Below are 13897 nucleotides of genomic sequence, written 5' to 3'. Positions count from 1 at the left end.
TCAATACAAACATCCGGCAGGTTTCGCATGACATAAGGCCTCCAAATAAACTACATATGAAACAAATTTAGTCAAATCAAATTCAATCAAAACAGCAAACAAAAAATAAATTAGGTTACGTAAATTACTTGGTTGGCGTGCATTCTGGAGAACTGATCTCTGACATTTTTAATGCAATGCCCGAGTGCTTTTACATATGATGCCGGACCAGTCCATCTAAAAAAATTAAATTATGAGCGAATAACACGGAAATTAATAAAAGTTATGCTTAAAAAAAGTAATTAGTGAACAACTTACGCGACTGCACATGGTACGTAGTCTATAGGCACGGGATTTAGCATATGCGGTCTAATATTTGGGATTCTCTCCTAAGCCCACAGCTGTAATAAAATAAGAGCTCCCCCGACACCGGTCCTCTTTGCAAGGGTAGATTCACATAGATTGTGGTACAAACAAGCAAGAGTCGCACCACCCCAGCTATAGCTAGCACATCGTTCTACATCCATGAAAAATTGCAAGTAGAAGAATGAAATTTTATTTCCGGATGCGTTCGGGATCATCAGACCACCAAGTAACAACAGACAATAAACACGAGCACGTTGAGCATATATGTACTGTTCGTGTTCATCACTCAACTCAATCCTTAGTTAATTTGAAAAGCTTGTCTGCTTCCAAACCATTTCTTTCAAATCAACTGCATCTGGAATAAAGCCAAGATAATCCAGAGAAATTTGCTTCCAATAGTTGACATCCTTAGTGGGTTTAACCCGTCAGAGCATCACCGTCAACTTTGAGGCCCCATAAGACCTCCACGTCTTCTAATATCACTGTCGCTTCACCGACTGAAAAGTGAAACGTGTGAGTCTCTGGCCTCCATCGTTCAATCAATGCGGTGATAAGATGATGGTCAATGTCTTTTGGTTGACCACACCTCAATATCCTGCCGAACCTCATCTCGTCTATTACTGTCAAAACGGGAGAATGTATGGGAACATCCTCAATGATTCCTTTGTATCTTCTGTAGCGTACGTCTTCTGATAGAACTCCTACCCATATATTATTAGAGATGTGTTGTCTCTGAAGATATAATACGGAAGGGTCCTCAGGACCACATAAGAGTCTTCGACGAGAACTTGAAGATGATGCCATGGTTCACCTACACAACATTTACAATTCAAATTAAACAATTCACAAACCTAAACAATTTCAATACTTGGATACTATTTAAGTCAATATCACAAAATGGAACACCAATATCAAATAATGTAACACCTAAACTCAAATAATGCAACACCACTTTAAAACCCATATAAACCAAATCAAGTTGTCCAAATTTTAAGCTAGAACAACACTAGGGTTTAGGTTTTTAATCAAATTTATACCCTAACTAAAGACCAATATCTCAACTATTAATCAACAATAATGTCATTCAAACAAGCCAATATGCTAAATAATAATTCAAAACAATATTTCAACTCAATTCACAACCCATTACAAACCCTAACTAACTATCCAACAATTACTCTATTAATGTAAAAGATAAACATACTAACCGAAAAGTATACGAAAATGGGGAAGAATAGCACCGATTGATGGAGGGAGGGCAAAATCACGGAGAAGAGGGCGAAATCGCGACGAAGAGGCGCTGCTTTGGATAAAATCGCGAGGTGTGTGGTGTGAGTTTCGCTATTTGGGGGAGGAGAGGCTGATATATTATTCTGTCTAAACACGCTAGCCTTGTTGGCGTTTTTAAATTGAAACACGCCACCGTCGCTGGCGTGTCTTCTTTAAACACGCCAATCTTGTTGGCGTTTCTAATTTGCTAAATACGCCAACACGAATGGCGTTTTTAATTTAAACACGCCAACCAAGTGGGCGTGTTACACTTTAAGCTGTATTTGTATAAAATAGTCGAAATTGTAAAACGCCGACCGTGCTGGCGTTTTTACTTAATAAAACGCCAACGAGGGTGGCGTTTTTCCCATAGATGGAAGAAATAACAAAGTGGGTACATTTTCGTTATTCTAGTTGGACTCATCCGATTTTATCTAAGAATTTTCCGTTTCTCCACTTGAATTTCCATGATTCAATCGTGGCATGGTTGATTCGGGCTCACAACGATGTTTCCTTCATTTTTTGCAGGCTAATGCTATCAAGTTGGCTCTGCAAGGTAAGGATGTTCCTGCTAACGTGTACGTGGCGATGCGTTAGTGGCACCCTTTTACAGAGGAAGCAGTTCATCAGGTAATTCATTAAAATGCGATGATTGTGGTTTTCTCAAATTATGTTGTTGATTTCGCTAGCTATCATCACTTTTCAGCCATAAACGTTGTACGTTTAGTCAGTGTAATCAAATTTGCTAGCTATGAAACCTCTAGCTGTTATCAGCTTTCTGAAGAACTTTGGCACATGCTCTTTGTTAAAAGCTGAAAATTTCACACAAAACTTATTTTCTTGCATCGATTATTATCTGATCACTTGTTCCTTCCTTCAACAGATTAAGAGACACAGGATCACAAGGCTTGTGGATATTCCATTTCAACAACAGGGTCGAGCATCCGTGTCCTACGCGACATGTTTAGGTGAATTCCCAATTGATTCATTTCTCTATCAACTCATCACATGATACTCCATGATGGCATCAATTTCCTAACTGAATTGGGTTCATATCAGGAATGACGAATATCTATCTGGAGTACCTGTTGCTATCATACAGTCGTGGTATCAACGAGAAGGCTACATCAAGTCTATGGCTGACTTGATTGAGAAAAGGAATTACAGACGTTCCCAAAACCAGATGAGGTAGCTTTTATTTTAGATTTTTTTTTTCTTTAAAGGCTAATTTGAAGAGTGCAGTTTTAGTCCACTTGTCGTTGTTACTATGAACGTAGTGTTTATGCCTTTCTCGATTGTGTAGGCTATGATATTTTTTAGTGCCCACGGAGTTCCTGTCAGTTACGTTGAGAGTGCTGGTGATCCTTATAGGGACCAGATGGAAGACTGTATTTTCTTGATAATGCAAGAACTCAAAGCTAGAGGAGTTCCCAATGCTCATACACTGGCTTACCAGGATGGTTGCATTGCTAAGCTTTTAATATTCAGTGACTATGGCTCGTGCATGCTTCATTTACTTGCACTGCACTAGTTTTAAAGTACTTTGCCGTATGTAACAGAGCCGTGTTGGACCTGTGCAATGGTTGAAGCCCTATACCGATGAAGTTCTTGTTGAGCTTGGCAAACAGGGCATCAAATCCCTACTGGCTGTTCCTGTGAGGTACTGTTTTAAGGACTCAAATCTCTCTCTCTCTTTCTACAACATTATGACCATTGTTGCCTCTTCCCATTTCTTCAAGATTCATTATAAATGAAAACATTTGTTAATACTCAATATTTCATTTTGGTTGGATTTCAAGTGTGATTAACACTAAATTATGGGGAATGGACAGCAAGAAAAATATTTTAGTTCAGTTTAGGAGGTGGCAGCTTCAATAGATAGGTTTTAGAGAGTAATAGAGTTTCAATATATAGAACTAATATAGCTGTTTGACCATGTAATATGATGGACTGAACAATTTCGAGCTTGTGTTATCATCATATAGTTCTTCAAATACTCGATCTAATCTGTAACCCAAAATTGAACGGGTGGGTTCATGGTGGTGTTAAAAGTCTTGTGTTTGAAATGCTGAGTTTCTCCAACTTGCAGTTTCGTAAGTGAGGATATAGAAACTCTTGAAGAGATCGACATGGAGTACAAAGAACTGGCTCTGGAATCAGGAATCATCCATTGGGGCCGTGTCCCAGCTTTAAACTGTACTTCGTCGTTCATCAATGACATGGCGGATGCAGTGATTGAAGCCCTGCCTTCAGCCATGGCAATATCACCCTCTGCTGCTGCTGCAGATGACGGGCTGTTGGTCAAGCTACTGTTTGGCTCTATACTGCCATTCTTTTTGTTTCTGTCACCAAAACTTAAATTTGCATTTAAGAACTAGATTTCGAAAAATGAAAGGCGAGCTCTCTCAAATTTCTACCATGTCAAGGTTTTGAGATGAGAATATCAATTTATACTTGGTAAATAAATTGTAGGATTCATGTACGCTTCTTTTCATCTTTTGAGAGTTCGGAGCATATTATGATGGTGATACTTCGAGACCAGTGTTCAAATTTTGTAACATCATTAGATTTGGGTAAATGGATAAAAAAATGTTTGCCTAAATTATACAAGTATGGGGTTCGGATTTTTATCTTATTTTGTTGGCGTTTTGCTGAATATATTCGTAGTCTATATCGGTAAATTAGTTTTTGTATAACAGTAGGAATAAATTTAAAATAATAAAATTGATCGTCAATATACGAGCTCTTATGCGTGCGCATCAAATATAGAATCAGTGCCCACAAAAACAATATTCAGCTCTAAAACAAAAACCACACAAGATAATTAAAACACACCTTTATCAAATAATTATCAGTTTGTTATGAAAACAGAATTGTAAAACAAATACCATGGTCAAGATTGACACAATTCAGAATCTCCAGTTATCAAAACCAAACTTAACGAAGCTAGAATAGACAAGAGTCACTAAAAGAGGCAACAGCAATATACCAAAATATGAGTCGCTCGCGCATCAAGCTGGCGGTGATGCTTTGGCAGACCCGGTGGGCGGGGCAGATTGAGGTGGGGGAGTAGTAGAATCATACGTTCCACGTGCATCACTACTGGCTGAGCCATCAGCAGAACGATAAGCTGGAGGCTGGGAATACCCAGCAGCGCCACCATAAGCACTGTTGTATGCTGCAGCCTGCTGTTGCCCATAGCCAGGTTGGGTAGCCGCTGCTGCTGCGTAGGGTGGAGCACCATACCCTGCCTGGGATGTAGGATAAGCTGCTGTCTGAGCATAGCCAGCATGTGCTGCAGCAGGCTGCGACTGAGAATACCCAGACTGTGCATAGCCAGCACCTTGAGAGCTAGGTGACTGTTGTGGTTGCGCATACGCTGCCTGGCTACCTGGTGGTCTTTGCGCCTGGGGAGGTGCATAGCTCGGGGGGGTTGTCTGGGATCCGTAACCAGCTCCATAACCCGTCTGGTTGGAAGCTTGGGGTGGATAGTTGGGATTAGCAGCAGGTTGACCTCCAGCATTGTATGACTGGCCAGATGCAGGCACTTGATTGGCTTCATCCTGTGTTCCATAAGATGCATCAGGTGTCGGGTTAGAGGTATTGCTACTCTTAGAGTTATATCCTTGCTGCTGGTTCTCGTATCCTGCAGCGGGATTCTGCTCAGGCTGGCCGTAACCAGCTGCAGCTGCACCTGTTGGATAACTACCATAGCCATACTGGCCGTAGCCCTGTCCTTGACTGTAGGCTTGAGCCTGGCCATAGGCCCCGTAGCCATATCCTGAAGCATCAGTGGGAGCAGTGGGACCCCCTTGGGCAGGCTGTTGCTGTGGAGGTTGCTGCTGGTTGTAGTAATCATAGCCGGCACCCTGGGGGGCTTGCTGAGTTTGGGAAGCAGTCGACGGGTCCCAGCTGGTTGGGTATCCACTAGAGGTGGATTGTTGAGGATAACCGGAATAGGGAGGCTGATTCATGCTGTATTGTGGTGGTTGACCAGGGTATGCACCAGCTTGAGGGTAGCTATAACCAGGTTGTTGCATTGGCGCGCCAGGCTGCCCCCAGTTAGAAGGAGGTCGAGCTTGGTATCCTTGTTGAGAATATCCTCCGGACATTGATGAATTTCTATTACGATTCTGCACAATTATTTTAAGCACGAATGAACCAAGAACACTTGACACATACTTTTCAAGCATCACATTAGTTCAGTGTTGAACTGACATACAAGTTCAAACCAAATATAAGCAGAGAAAAGAATAATAGATATACCAACATACTATTTGCATGAAGCCACAGATTCTAAGCACAATATACATAGTACAGTTGCATGAAGACACAAGATTTTGCCTACATACCGTTCTGGTTGGGTCGTATTATTGGACTACTCCCGCAGAAGCCCATCCTCTCCTTATTCAAGGTGAAAAGGTACAAAAGAAAATTGCAAATACGACACAAACTAAACCAGCAAAACAAGCCAATAGGTCTCCAAGAGGTAACACACGCAAAGACTCTAATTTCCAAGAATAATCATCTGTCTACTCCAAGACACCAAACATTGGTATCACATTCAATAAGGAATTACATGATCTAGATTCCTGAAGATGGATAAGACAGCTGGAATTGAATAGTAATGTAACAATCAATTTCACTAAGATAACAGACATTTCCGTTCTTATATTGCTTCTTTTAACAGACATTAACAATAGATAAATTGATGGATTTAGCATGACTAGAACAATTGAGCAATGGAGATATATTCTGGGTATATAAATTAACTAAGAGTATACTTGATGCTATAAAAATAAGCATGCTACTTGGTTACCTTTAATAATGAGCTCACTAAAGACCTGCACTGTTCAAAACAGTTTGCTAAAATATATATATAGCCAATACATGCAGGTTAATATAATCATGGGGTGAAGTGACTAAAAAGTATGTGCAAACAGAAGATCAATAATTTGTTGTCTCATGGTATGGCTTAAGAGTAGCAAATGGTAAGATCCTCCATCTAGGGATCATTTTGACAATAGTAGCAGATGAAATCTGCAAGCATTTATATTCACAATGCACAATAGGGTAGGCAGAAAGAAGGATTTGCAATCTAGAAAATTTAGCAGGGAAATGACCAGCATTGACAATATTCCAGCAGTCCAGTACAACTAAAGGCAAAGTGACAAGACTTTCCAGAAAAATAAATAGAGATTGTGCCATGCTCTGTTGCTCTAGGAATATTAACTAGATAGATGAAAGCACAATTGACTTTATTTTATTTTAGTTATGGAAAGTAAACTTGAACAAATAGAACAGTTGATCCAATGAGCTAAAACAATGGCCCATTGACTTGAGCTAAAACAGAGCATTGCAAAAGAGACAAGATAATGCACAGAGATACAATTAACAACTTATCAAGTCAACAGACATAAAGTCAAACCATATAAAAAGAAAAAAACACTTTCAGAAATCAATAATCATAACAATGATAAAAAAAGTACATGTTCAAAATAAGACAAATCTTTTAATTTTATAAATAAAAATTGTTAAATGTTACTCCCTCCGTCCCACCGAATGTGACCCACTTCCCTTTTTGGTTTGTCACAACTAAGATGACCCATTACTAAAAATGGAAACAACTTCCTCTCTACTTTATTTCATCTCTTTTACGTTATTCTCTCCACTTCACACACAAAATATAGTGGAATAAATTCCCGTTCCACCCAAGGAAGGGATAATCTTCCTTGGGACAAAGGGAGTACTAGTTAACATGCTGCACGATCTACATTGCTCAGACAGGGCCATTTGTAACAGCACTATTAGTAAAAAGGCAATGTTTTAGTGTTGTGAACAAATAGATTCAACTACTTGTACTTCCTTTGCAGGCAATCCTAGCAATGAACACAAGCGTAAAAAGAAGAAACAGGACAGTGCAATCATTGGACAAACCTCACTGATGACTTCATCTACTATTAGTTTAGCAGCCTCGATCTGCTCACTAGTTCCATCAATTTGGACAGTCCTCTCCTGTGAGGTATCACCAGGTGGCAAATGCAGAGGTATAACCTGCAATGTTTAGAAAATAAACTATTATAATGACACTGCTACATCTTTTTACATCAACATGCAACCTTGCCCAATCTAGGAAACGGGATATTGGTGAGCAATGGAACCGAGAATGGGCAGACCAACCTGAATGCGAGCCCCGGTCATTGTTTGCATGCTTTTAATGGTTTCACCTCCTTTACCGATAACAAGTCCCACCTGAAAATTGGGATCAACTACATGCAAACTAGTACATATATAGCTAGATAACCCATAAATACAACACACCTACTACCTTGTTGTTGGGGATCTTCATCACAAACTGCTCAGCTCCAAATGATTGACCACCCACACGCCGAGAAGTTGAGCCAGCTCCACCGGCCTCGGCCTGCATGTAGCATTTACTTAGTCGAATATATGTCAAAACTGATAAAAATGGGATGTATTTCTGCAAACTTCTAAAGAAACTTTTACTAATACTCTAATAGAAGGGCGACTAGAAACTAGGTTGCACGAAGCTTTGGAAGTACATTCAAGAGAGCATTCTTAAGTATCCAAGATTCTGTAAGTAATGAAGTAATTCAACCAACATTACCTCAGAAAGTACATCTTGGATAAGCTGCTCCGCTCTGGCTATCTGATCAGGAGTACCCATGAGATCAACCCCTCTTGTAGGGGAATTAAGGTCTGCATCCATGTCCCTAGTGACCTGAATCTTAGCTCCCGACTGTTGCTGGAGGTATTTGATAGTCTCCCCACCTTTGCCGATTATCACACCCACCCTCCCATTTGGTATATCAATCCTCTTGCTTGGACCAGGATAACCTGATGAGGCGCCTTGTGGTGGACCACTAAGACCATAACCTGAAGGCTTCTGACTACCTGCATCCAAATAGAAGTTAAAACAGGTTTATGATGCTTCATCTCTTACACATACATCCTAACCAATAAATCTTCATATGACCTTCCAAGACTTGAGACAAGTAGGAGGCTAATAACAAACCCTAAACTCATAAAAGCTGATCAGCACAATCAGAACTAAACAAAACTGCACGAATTCGTTAACCTTGTTGCCAATACAGCAGCCAATATTTGGAATTTAAGACATAATCACAGCCATAAGCAGAGCCAATTACAAAACAAAACACGAGACAAGAGACGCATAACTAGTGAAGGAGTTTTAGCTCAACGACGAATTAAACAGAATAATTAGGTTCGCTCCTAAAAGCTAAGAAAAAAGAGGCATACTATAATCGCTGGAATCGAATCCTCTGCCACCGTTCCCCACATTCTCAACTCTGGCTCTCTTCGTCGGATCAGCGTTGTTCAGGAACCTCGCGGCGATCTCCTGCGCCTTCTGCGTCGCCAGCTCGATTTCGCTCAGATGGGGAGGCGCCGCGGCGTCCGGCGTCGACGAGAATCCGGTCGACCTGCGCGCAACCGGCGACGGTGAATCCTCGTACTTACGCTTGTTGGAATCGGCGGCGGCGGCCGCGTAGAGCAAATCGTCCGCCATTCGAAGCCGAAAAGAGGAGAGCAGCAAAAACCCTTGAGAGTGAGAGAGGAGAGGAATAAAATAATACTGCGTGTGGGAAAGAAGCTTTTATAGTAGGGATATTTTTTCTCTAGGGGAATAACTGATATTAGGAATAAATAATGGACCGGGAATTTAATACTGTGATTTGTATTTTCGTCCCCTTATTCATCTAATTATTTTTGAAAAAAATCCTTATCTAATGTGATTTACTAATTCTATTGTATAATTTATTGAAATTGGCATATTGTATTATTTATAAAAAAAATATAGTACTAGTAGATAGAATCATAGAATATCGTATATTCCTGAAATTTCCGGATGATAAATTTAAATGTCGATTCTTCAATATGGAGTACATATTAAAATACTTTCATACCAAAATATTGTTTCACACCATTGTGTATATGATGTGGTATAAAAATTTGTTATATACCATATTATTAGTATATATTAGTATTGTGGTGTAACAAAAATCAATAAATAAGTAGTACTATATTTTTACGATGATGTATCAAACACTACAATATAAACCGAAATTCCAATATACTTTATTATACAAAAATGTATACATTTATCATATCAACATCTTACGGCATGATATCACGCCGTATTTCAATATACTCGATCTAAGTTCGTTAGACAAGTGCAATGCCTAAGATTTTTGATATATTTTTCTATCTCGTATCCACATTAGGCAATAGGCAACCACCAACAAATATTTACTTTTGCAATTGGATATGTTTTTAAAATCATATTGACCGGTCATCTAAATTTTAACGAGTAAGATAATCTTATAATTATACAGTAGAGTTTTTATAAAAGAAAGAGAGTAAAGGTCAAACGTGGTCCTAAATATATAGCTGAAATATGAATTTGGTCCAAAACATTCCTTTTTTAAAAATTGAGTTCTAAACAAACGAAATTATCGTCGGATTGGTCCGATTCCGTCAAAACTAACGGCCAACCCCAAATTAGTGATATTTTTACTAAATTAGTGCATAACTAATTATTAAAAAAAAAAGAAATTCCAAGATTAGAATTTCTATCTCTTCTTCTCTCTCATCTCTCACCTCTCCTTCCTTCGTTGAAGTTGAGGTCGATAAAGAGGAAAGAAACCCGGCTGGTGAAAGTTGTTGTGACTCTGGTTGGGAGCTTCTTTAGGTAGGTTTCCGGGCTGTAATGAATCCGAAAACTACGTTAGACTTCCTCCGGGGGTAGCGTAGAAGATCGTGAAACTGGCTGGCTCACGGCTAAGATAAGGTTCAGTAGAGTTGAATACATTGTAAAAATATGGTTTACTTATTATAAAGGTCCAAACATTTAAAAATTTAAGCCCCTTTGGATAGTGTAGGATAAGATTTCATATGTATTTGATTTGATAAATGAAGACATAGTTCTTTGCATAGGAGTAATGTGTTTGCTATAACACCAAATTTAGAAAAGAAAATGTAGTAGCAAATAAAAACAAAATATATAAGAAAGGTTTACAAATTGTAGTAATTGACAATAGCAATGGCAAGGGCTCTAGTTCTTCATAGCTCTATATTTGAGTGTCTGATAATCTCGACACTCAAATAGTTGATAGGGCCGACACTGCCACATGCGGCTTTTCCAACACGGTACGCATAGCAGAAATCCGGGGATGCTAGTTCAAGATCTTGGATGCGATTGATTCCGTTACTGATTTGAGAAGATTGTGGGGGATCCTTCCAATACTTCTTTAACTATGCTCCAAAGTATAATGTATAATTAAGAAATTGAACCAACAAATGTGAAATGAGAGATGAGCATACAACAACTCACGGATGTTAGTTATTGATATATAGCAGTATAGCTAATGTTGGTGTCGGAAACACCGACTGATTGAGGGAGTTACGGTGTCCACTATAAGGCGGACACGCCCAATAGCCCCGCCCCAGTTTTTGTCCATAGCCCCAGTTTTGTTGTCCATAGCCCCAAAATTCTATTTCTGCCACTATAGTGGACAACTCCAATAGCCCCCAAATTTTATAATCAATTTTCATTTTTAAATATTTTTTAGTTTCAATCAAGTGTAATTTAAATAATCGCAGTGTAAATAACTAGAATACAAGGTAATTAGGGCCGAATATTCGTTGTATTGCTTATACAACGAATAATTAAAATAAAATACAACTACAAAACTCCAGCACCGTCTACTCGGTGTCGGAGTCAGCTTCCTTCTCTTCTTCTTCTTCTTCTTCTTCTTCTTCTTCTTCTTCTTCTTCTTCTTCTTCTTCTTCTTCTTCTTCTTCTTCTTCTTCTTCTTCTTCTTCTTCTTCTTCTTCTCCTCCTCCTCCTCCTCCTCCTCCTCTCTCGCTGCTGCCGGCCGCGGTATCCCCAGGCGCATTATCAACCAACCCCAGTCGACTCTCAATCCGATTGATGAGCCTCTTGTAGACGTTCCTGACGTACGGATCAGTTTCCCCTGCGTATGACCTGCATACGTCTTGCAGTTGTTGCATCAACGTTACGTCTATGGTATTGGCCAACACCTCGTGGGGTTGCACTGTGGGCTGTGGGATTGGGGCAGACTGGGGGATGCGCGATCCGGACGCGGCCGCAGTTTGGCGGGAGGCACTTCTACCCCCTCTGGCGCTGCGGATAGAGGCATGTTGTCCCATGGGCCGTCGTCGCCTAATGTGAGTCGCGGCTGGCTCTTCGACTTGCTCGTCGGACTGCTCGAACTCGTGCGAGCCGCTCCCACTGGCCTCGGCCTGCATGTAGCATTTACTTAGTCGAATATATGTCAAAACTGATAAAAATGGGATGTATTTCTGCAAACTTCTAAAGAAACTTTTACTAATACTCTAATAGAAGGGCGACTAGAAACTAGGTTGCACGAAGCTTTGGAAGTACATTCAAGAGAGCATTCTTAAGTATCCAAGATTCTGTAAGTAATGAAGTAATTCAACCAACATTACCTCAGAAAGTACATCTTGGATAAGCTGCTCCGCTCTAGCTATCTGATCAGGAGTACCCATGAGATCAACCCCTCTTGTAGGGGAATTAAGGTCTGCATCCATGTCCCTAGTGACCTGAATCTTAGCTCCCGACTGTTGCTGGAGGTATTTGATAGTCTCCCCACCTTTGCCGATTATCACACCCACCCTCCCATTTGGTATATCAATCCTCTTGCTTGGACCAGGATAACCTGATGAGGCGCCTTGTGGTGGACCACTAAGACCATAACCTGAAGGCTTCTGACTACCTGCATCCAAATAGAAGTTAAAACAGGTTTATGATGCTTCATCTCTTACACATACATCCTAACCAATAAATCTTCATATGACCTTCCAAGACTTGAGACAAGTAGGAGGCTAATAACAAACCCTAAACTCATAAAAGCTGGTCAGAACAATCCAAACTAAACAAAACTGCACGAATTCTTTAACCTTGTTGCCAATACAGCAGCCAATATTTGGAATTTAAGACATAATCACAGCCATAAGCAGAGCCAATTACAAAACAAAACACGAGAGAAGAGGTGCATAATTAGTGAAGGAGTTTTAGCTCAACGACGAATTAAACAGAATAATTAGGTTCGCACCTAAAAGCTAAGAAAAAAGAGGCATACTATAATCGCTGGAATCGAATCCTCTGCCACCGTTCCCCACATTCTCAACCCTGGCTCTCTTCGTCGGATCAGCGTTGTTCAGGAACCTCGCGGCGATCTCCTGCGCCTTCTGCGTCGCCAGCTCGATTTCGCTCAGATGGGGAGGCGCCGCGGCGTCCGGCGTCGACGAGAATCCGGTCGACCTGCGCGCAACCGGCGACGGTGAATCCTCGTACTTACGCTTGTTGGAATCGGTGGCGGCGGCCGCGTAGAGCAAATCGTCCGCCATTCGAAGCCGAAAAGAGGAGAGCAGCAAAAACCCTTGAGAGTGAGAGAGGAGAGGAATAAAATAATACTGCGTGTGGGAAAGAAGCTTTTATAGTAGGGATATTTTTTCTCTAGGGGAATAACTGATATTAGGGATAAATAATGGACCGGGAATTTAATACTGTGATTTGTATTTTCGTCCCCTTATTCATCTAATTATTTTTTTAAAAAATCCTTATCTAATGTGATTTACTAATTCTATTGTATAATTTATTGAAATTGGCATATTGTATTATTTATATAAAAAAATATAGTACTAGTAGATAGAAACATAGAATATCGTATATTCCTGAAATTTTCCGGATGATAAATTTAAATATCGATTCTTCAATATGGAGTACATATTAAAATACTTTCATACCAAAATATTGTTTCACACCATTGTGTATTTGATGTGGTATAAAAATTTGTTATATACCATATTATTAGTATGTATTAGTACTGTGGTGTAACAAAAATCAATAAATAAGTAGTACTATATTTTTACGATGATATATCAAACACTACAATATAAACCGAAATTCCAATATACTTTAGTATACAAAAATGTATACATTTATTATATCAACATCTTATAGCATGATATCACGCCGTATTTCAATATACTCGATCTAAGTTCATTAGATAAGTGCAATGCCTAATATTTTTGATATATTTTTCTATCTCTTATCCACATTAGGCAATAGGCAACCACCGACAAATATTTACTTTTGCAATTGGATATGTTTTTTAAATCATATTGACCGGTCATCTAAATTTTAACGAGTAAGATAATCTTATAATTATACAGTAGAGTTTTTATAAAAGAAAAA

General features: G+C 39.6%; 1 protein-coding gene and 1 pseudogene across 4 annotated transcripts; one reads left to right on the top strand and one right to left on the bottom strand.

The window, feature by feature from the left end:
* The first annotated feature begins 981 nt into the window (after positions 1-981).
* Positions 982-3992, top strand: LOC121744580 (annotated as a pseudogene).
* A 443-nt stretch (positions 3993-4435) lies between these two features.
* On the bottom strand, positions 4436-13087 carry LOC121743390 (far upstream element-binding protein 2-like). Of its 4 annotated transcripts, none has more exons than XM_042136682.1 (8): positions 12780-12957; positions 12335-12413; positions 8896-8916; positions 8243-8529; positions 7943-8035; positions 7795-7866; positions 7552-7668; positions 4436-5747 (listed from the first exon to the last, which is right to left on the bottom strand). In XM_042136682.1, exons 1-8 carry the CDS (start codon positions 12819-12821, stop codon positions 4626-4628), a joined length of 1833 nt encoding a protein of 610 aa, XP_041992616.1. In that variant the 5' UTR covers positions 12822-12957; the 3' UTR covers positions 4436-4625. The 4 variants fall into 4 exon arrangements, with proteins under 4 accessions (XP_041992616.1, XP_041992617.1, XP_041992615.1 ...); XM_042136683.1 differs by having other exon boundaries at positions 12753-12894; XM_042136681.1 differs by lacking the exons at positions 8243-8529; positions 8896-8916 and having other exon boundaries at positions 12127-12413; positions 12780-13087.
* Positions 13088-13897: the final 810 nt, after the last annotated feature.

Source organism: Salvia splendens, chromosome 8, assembly GCF_004379255.2.
Source record: "Salvia splendens isolate huo1 chromosome 8, SspV2, whole genome shotgun sequence".
Taxonomy (NCBI): domain Eukaryota; kingdom Viridiplantae; phylum Streptophyta; class Magnoliopsida; order Lamiales; family Lamiaceae; genus Salvia; species Salvia splendens.
Note: the sequence above shows the minus strand (reverse complement) of the source record. Positions and strands in the feature narration are given on the sequence as shown.

Bases quoted from the DNA above. Each gene is read 5' to 3' on its own strand.
- LOC121743390 (XM_042136681.1), bottom strand. From the start codon at position 13,047: ATGGCGGACGATTTGCTCTACGCGGCCGCCGCCACCGATTCCAACAAG. The intron at 12,414-12,779 runs GTATGCCTCTTT...ATTTGGATGCAG, and splicing joins ATTCGATTCCAGCGATTATA to GTAGTCAGAAGCCTTCAGGT. The intron at 5,748-7,551 runs GTTTGTCCAATG...ATAATTGTGCAG, and splicing joins TAGATGAAGTCATCAGTGAG to AATCGTAATAGAAATTCATC.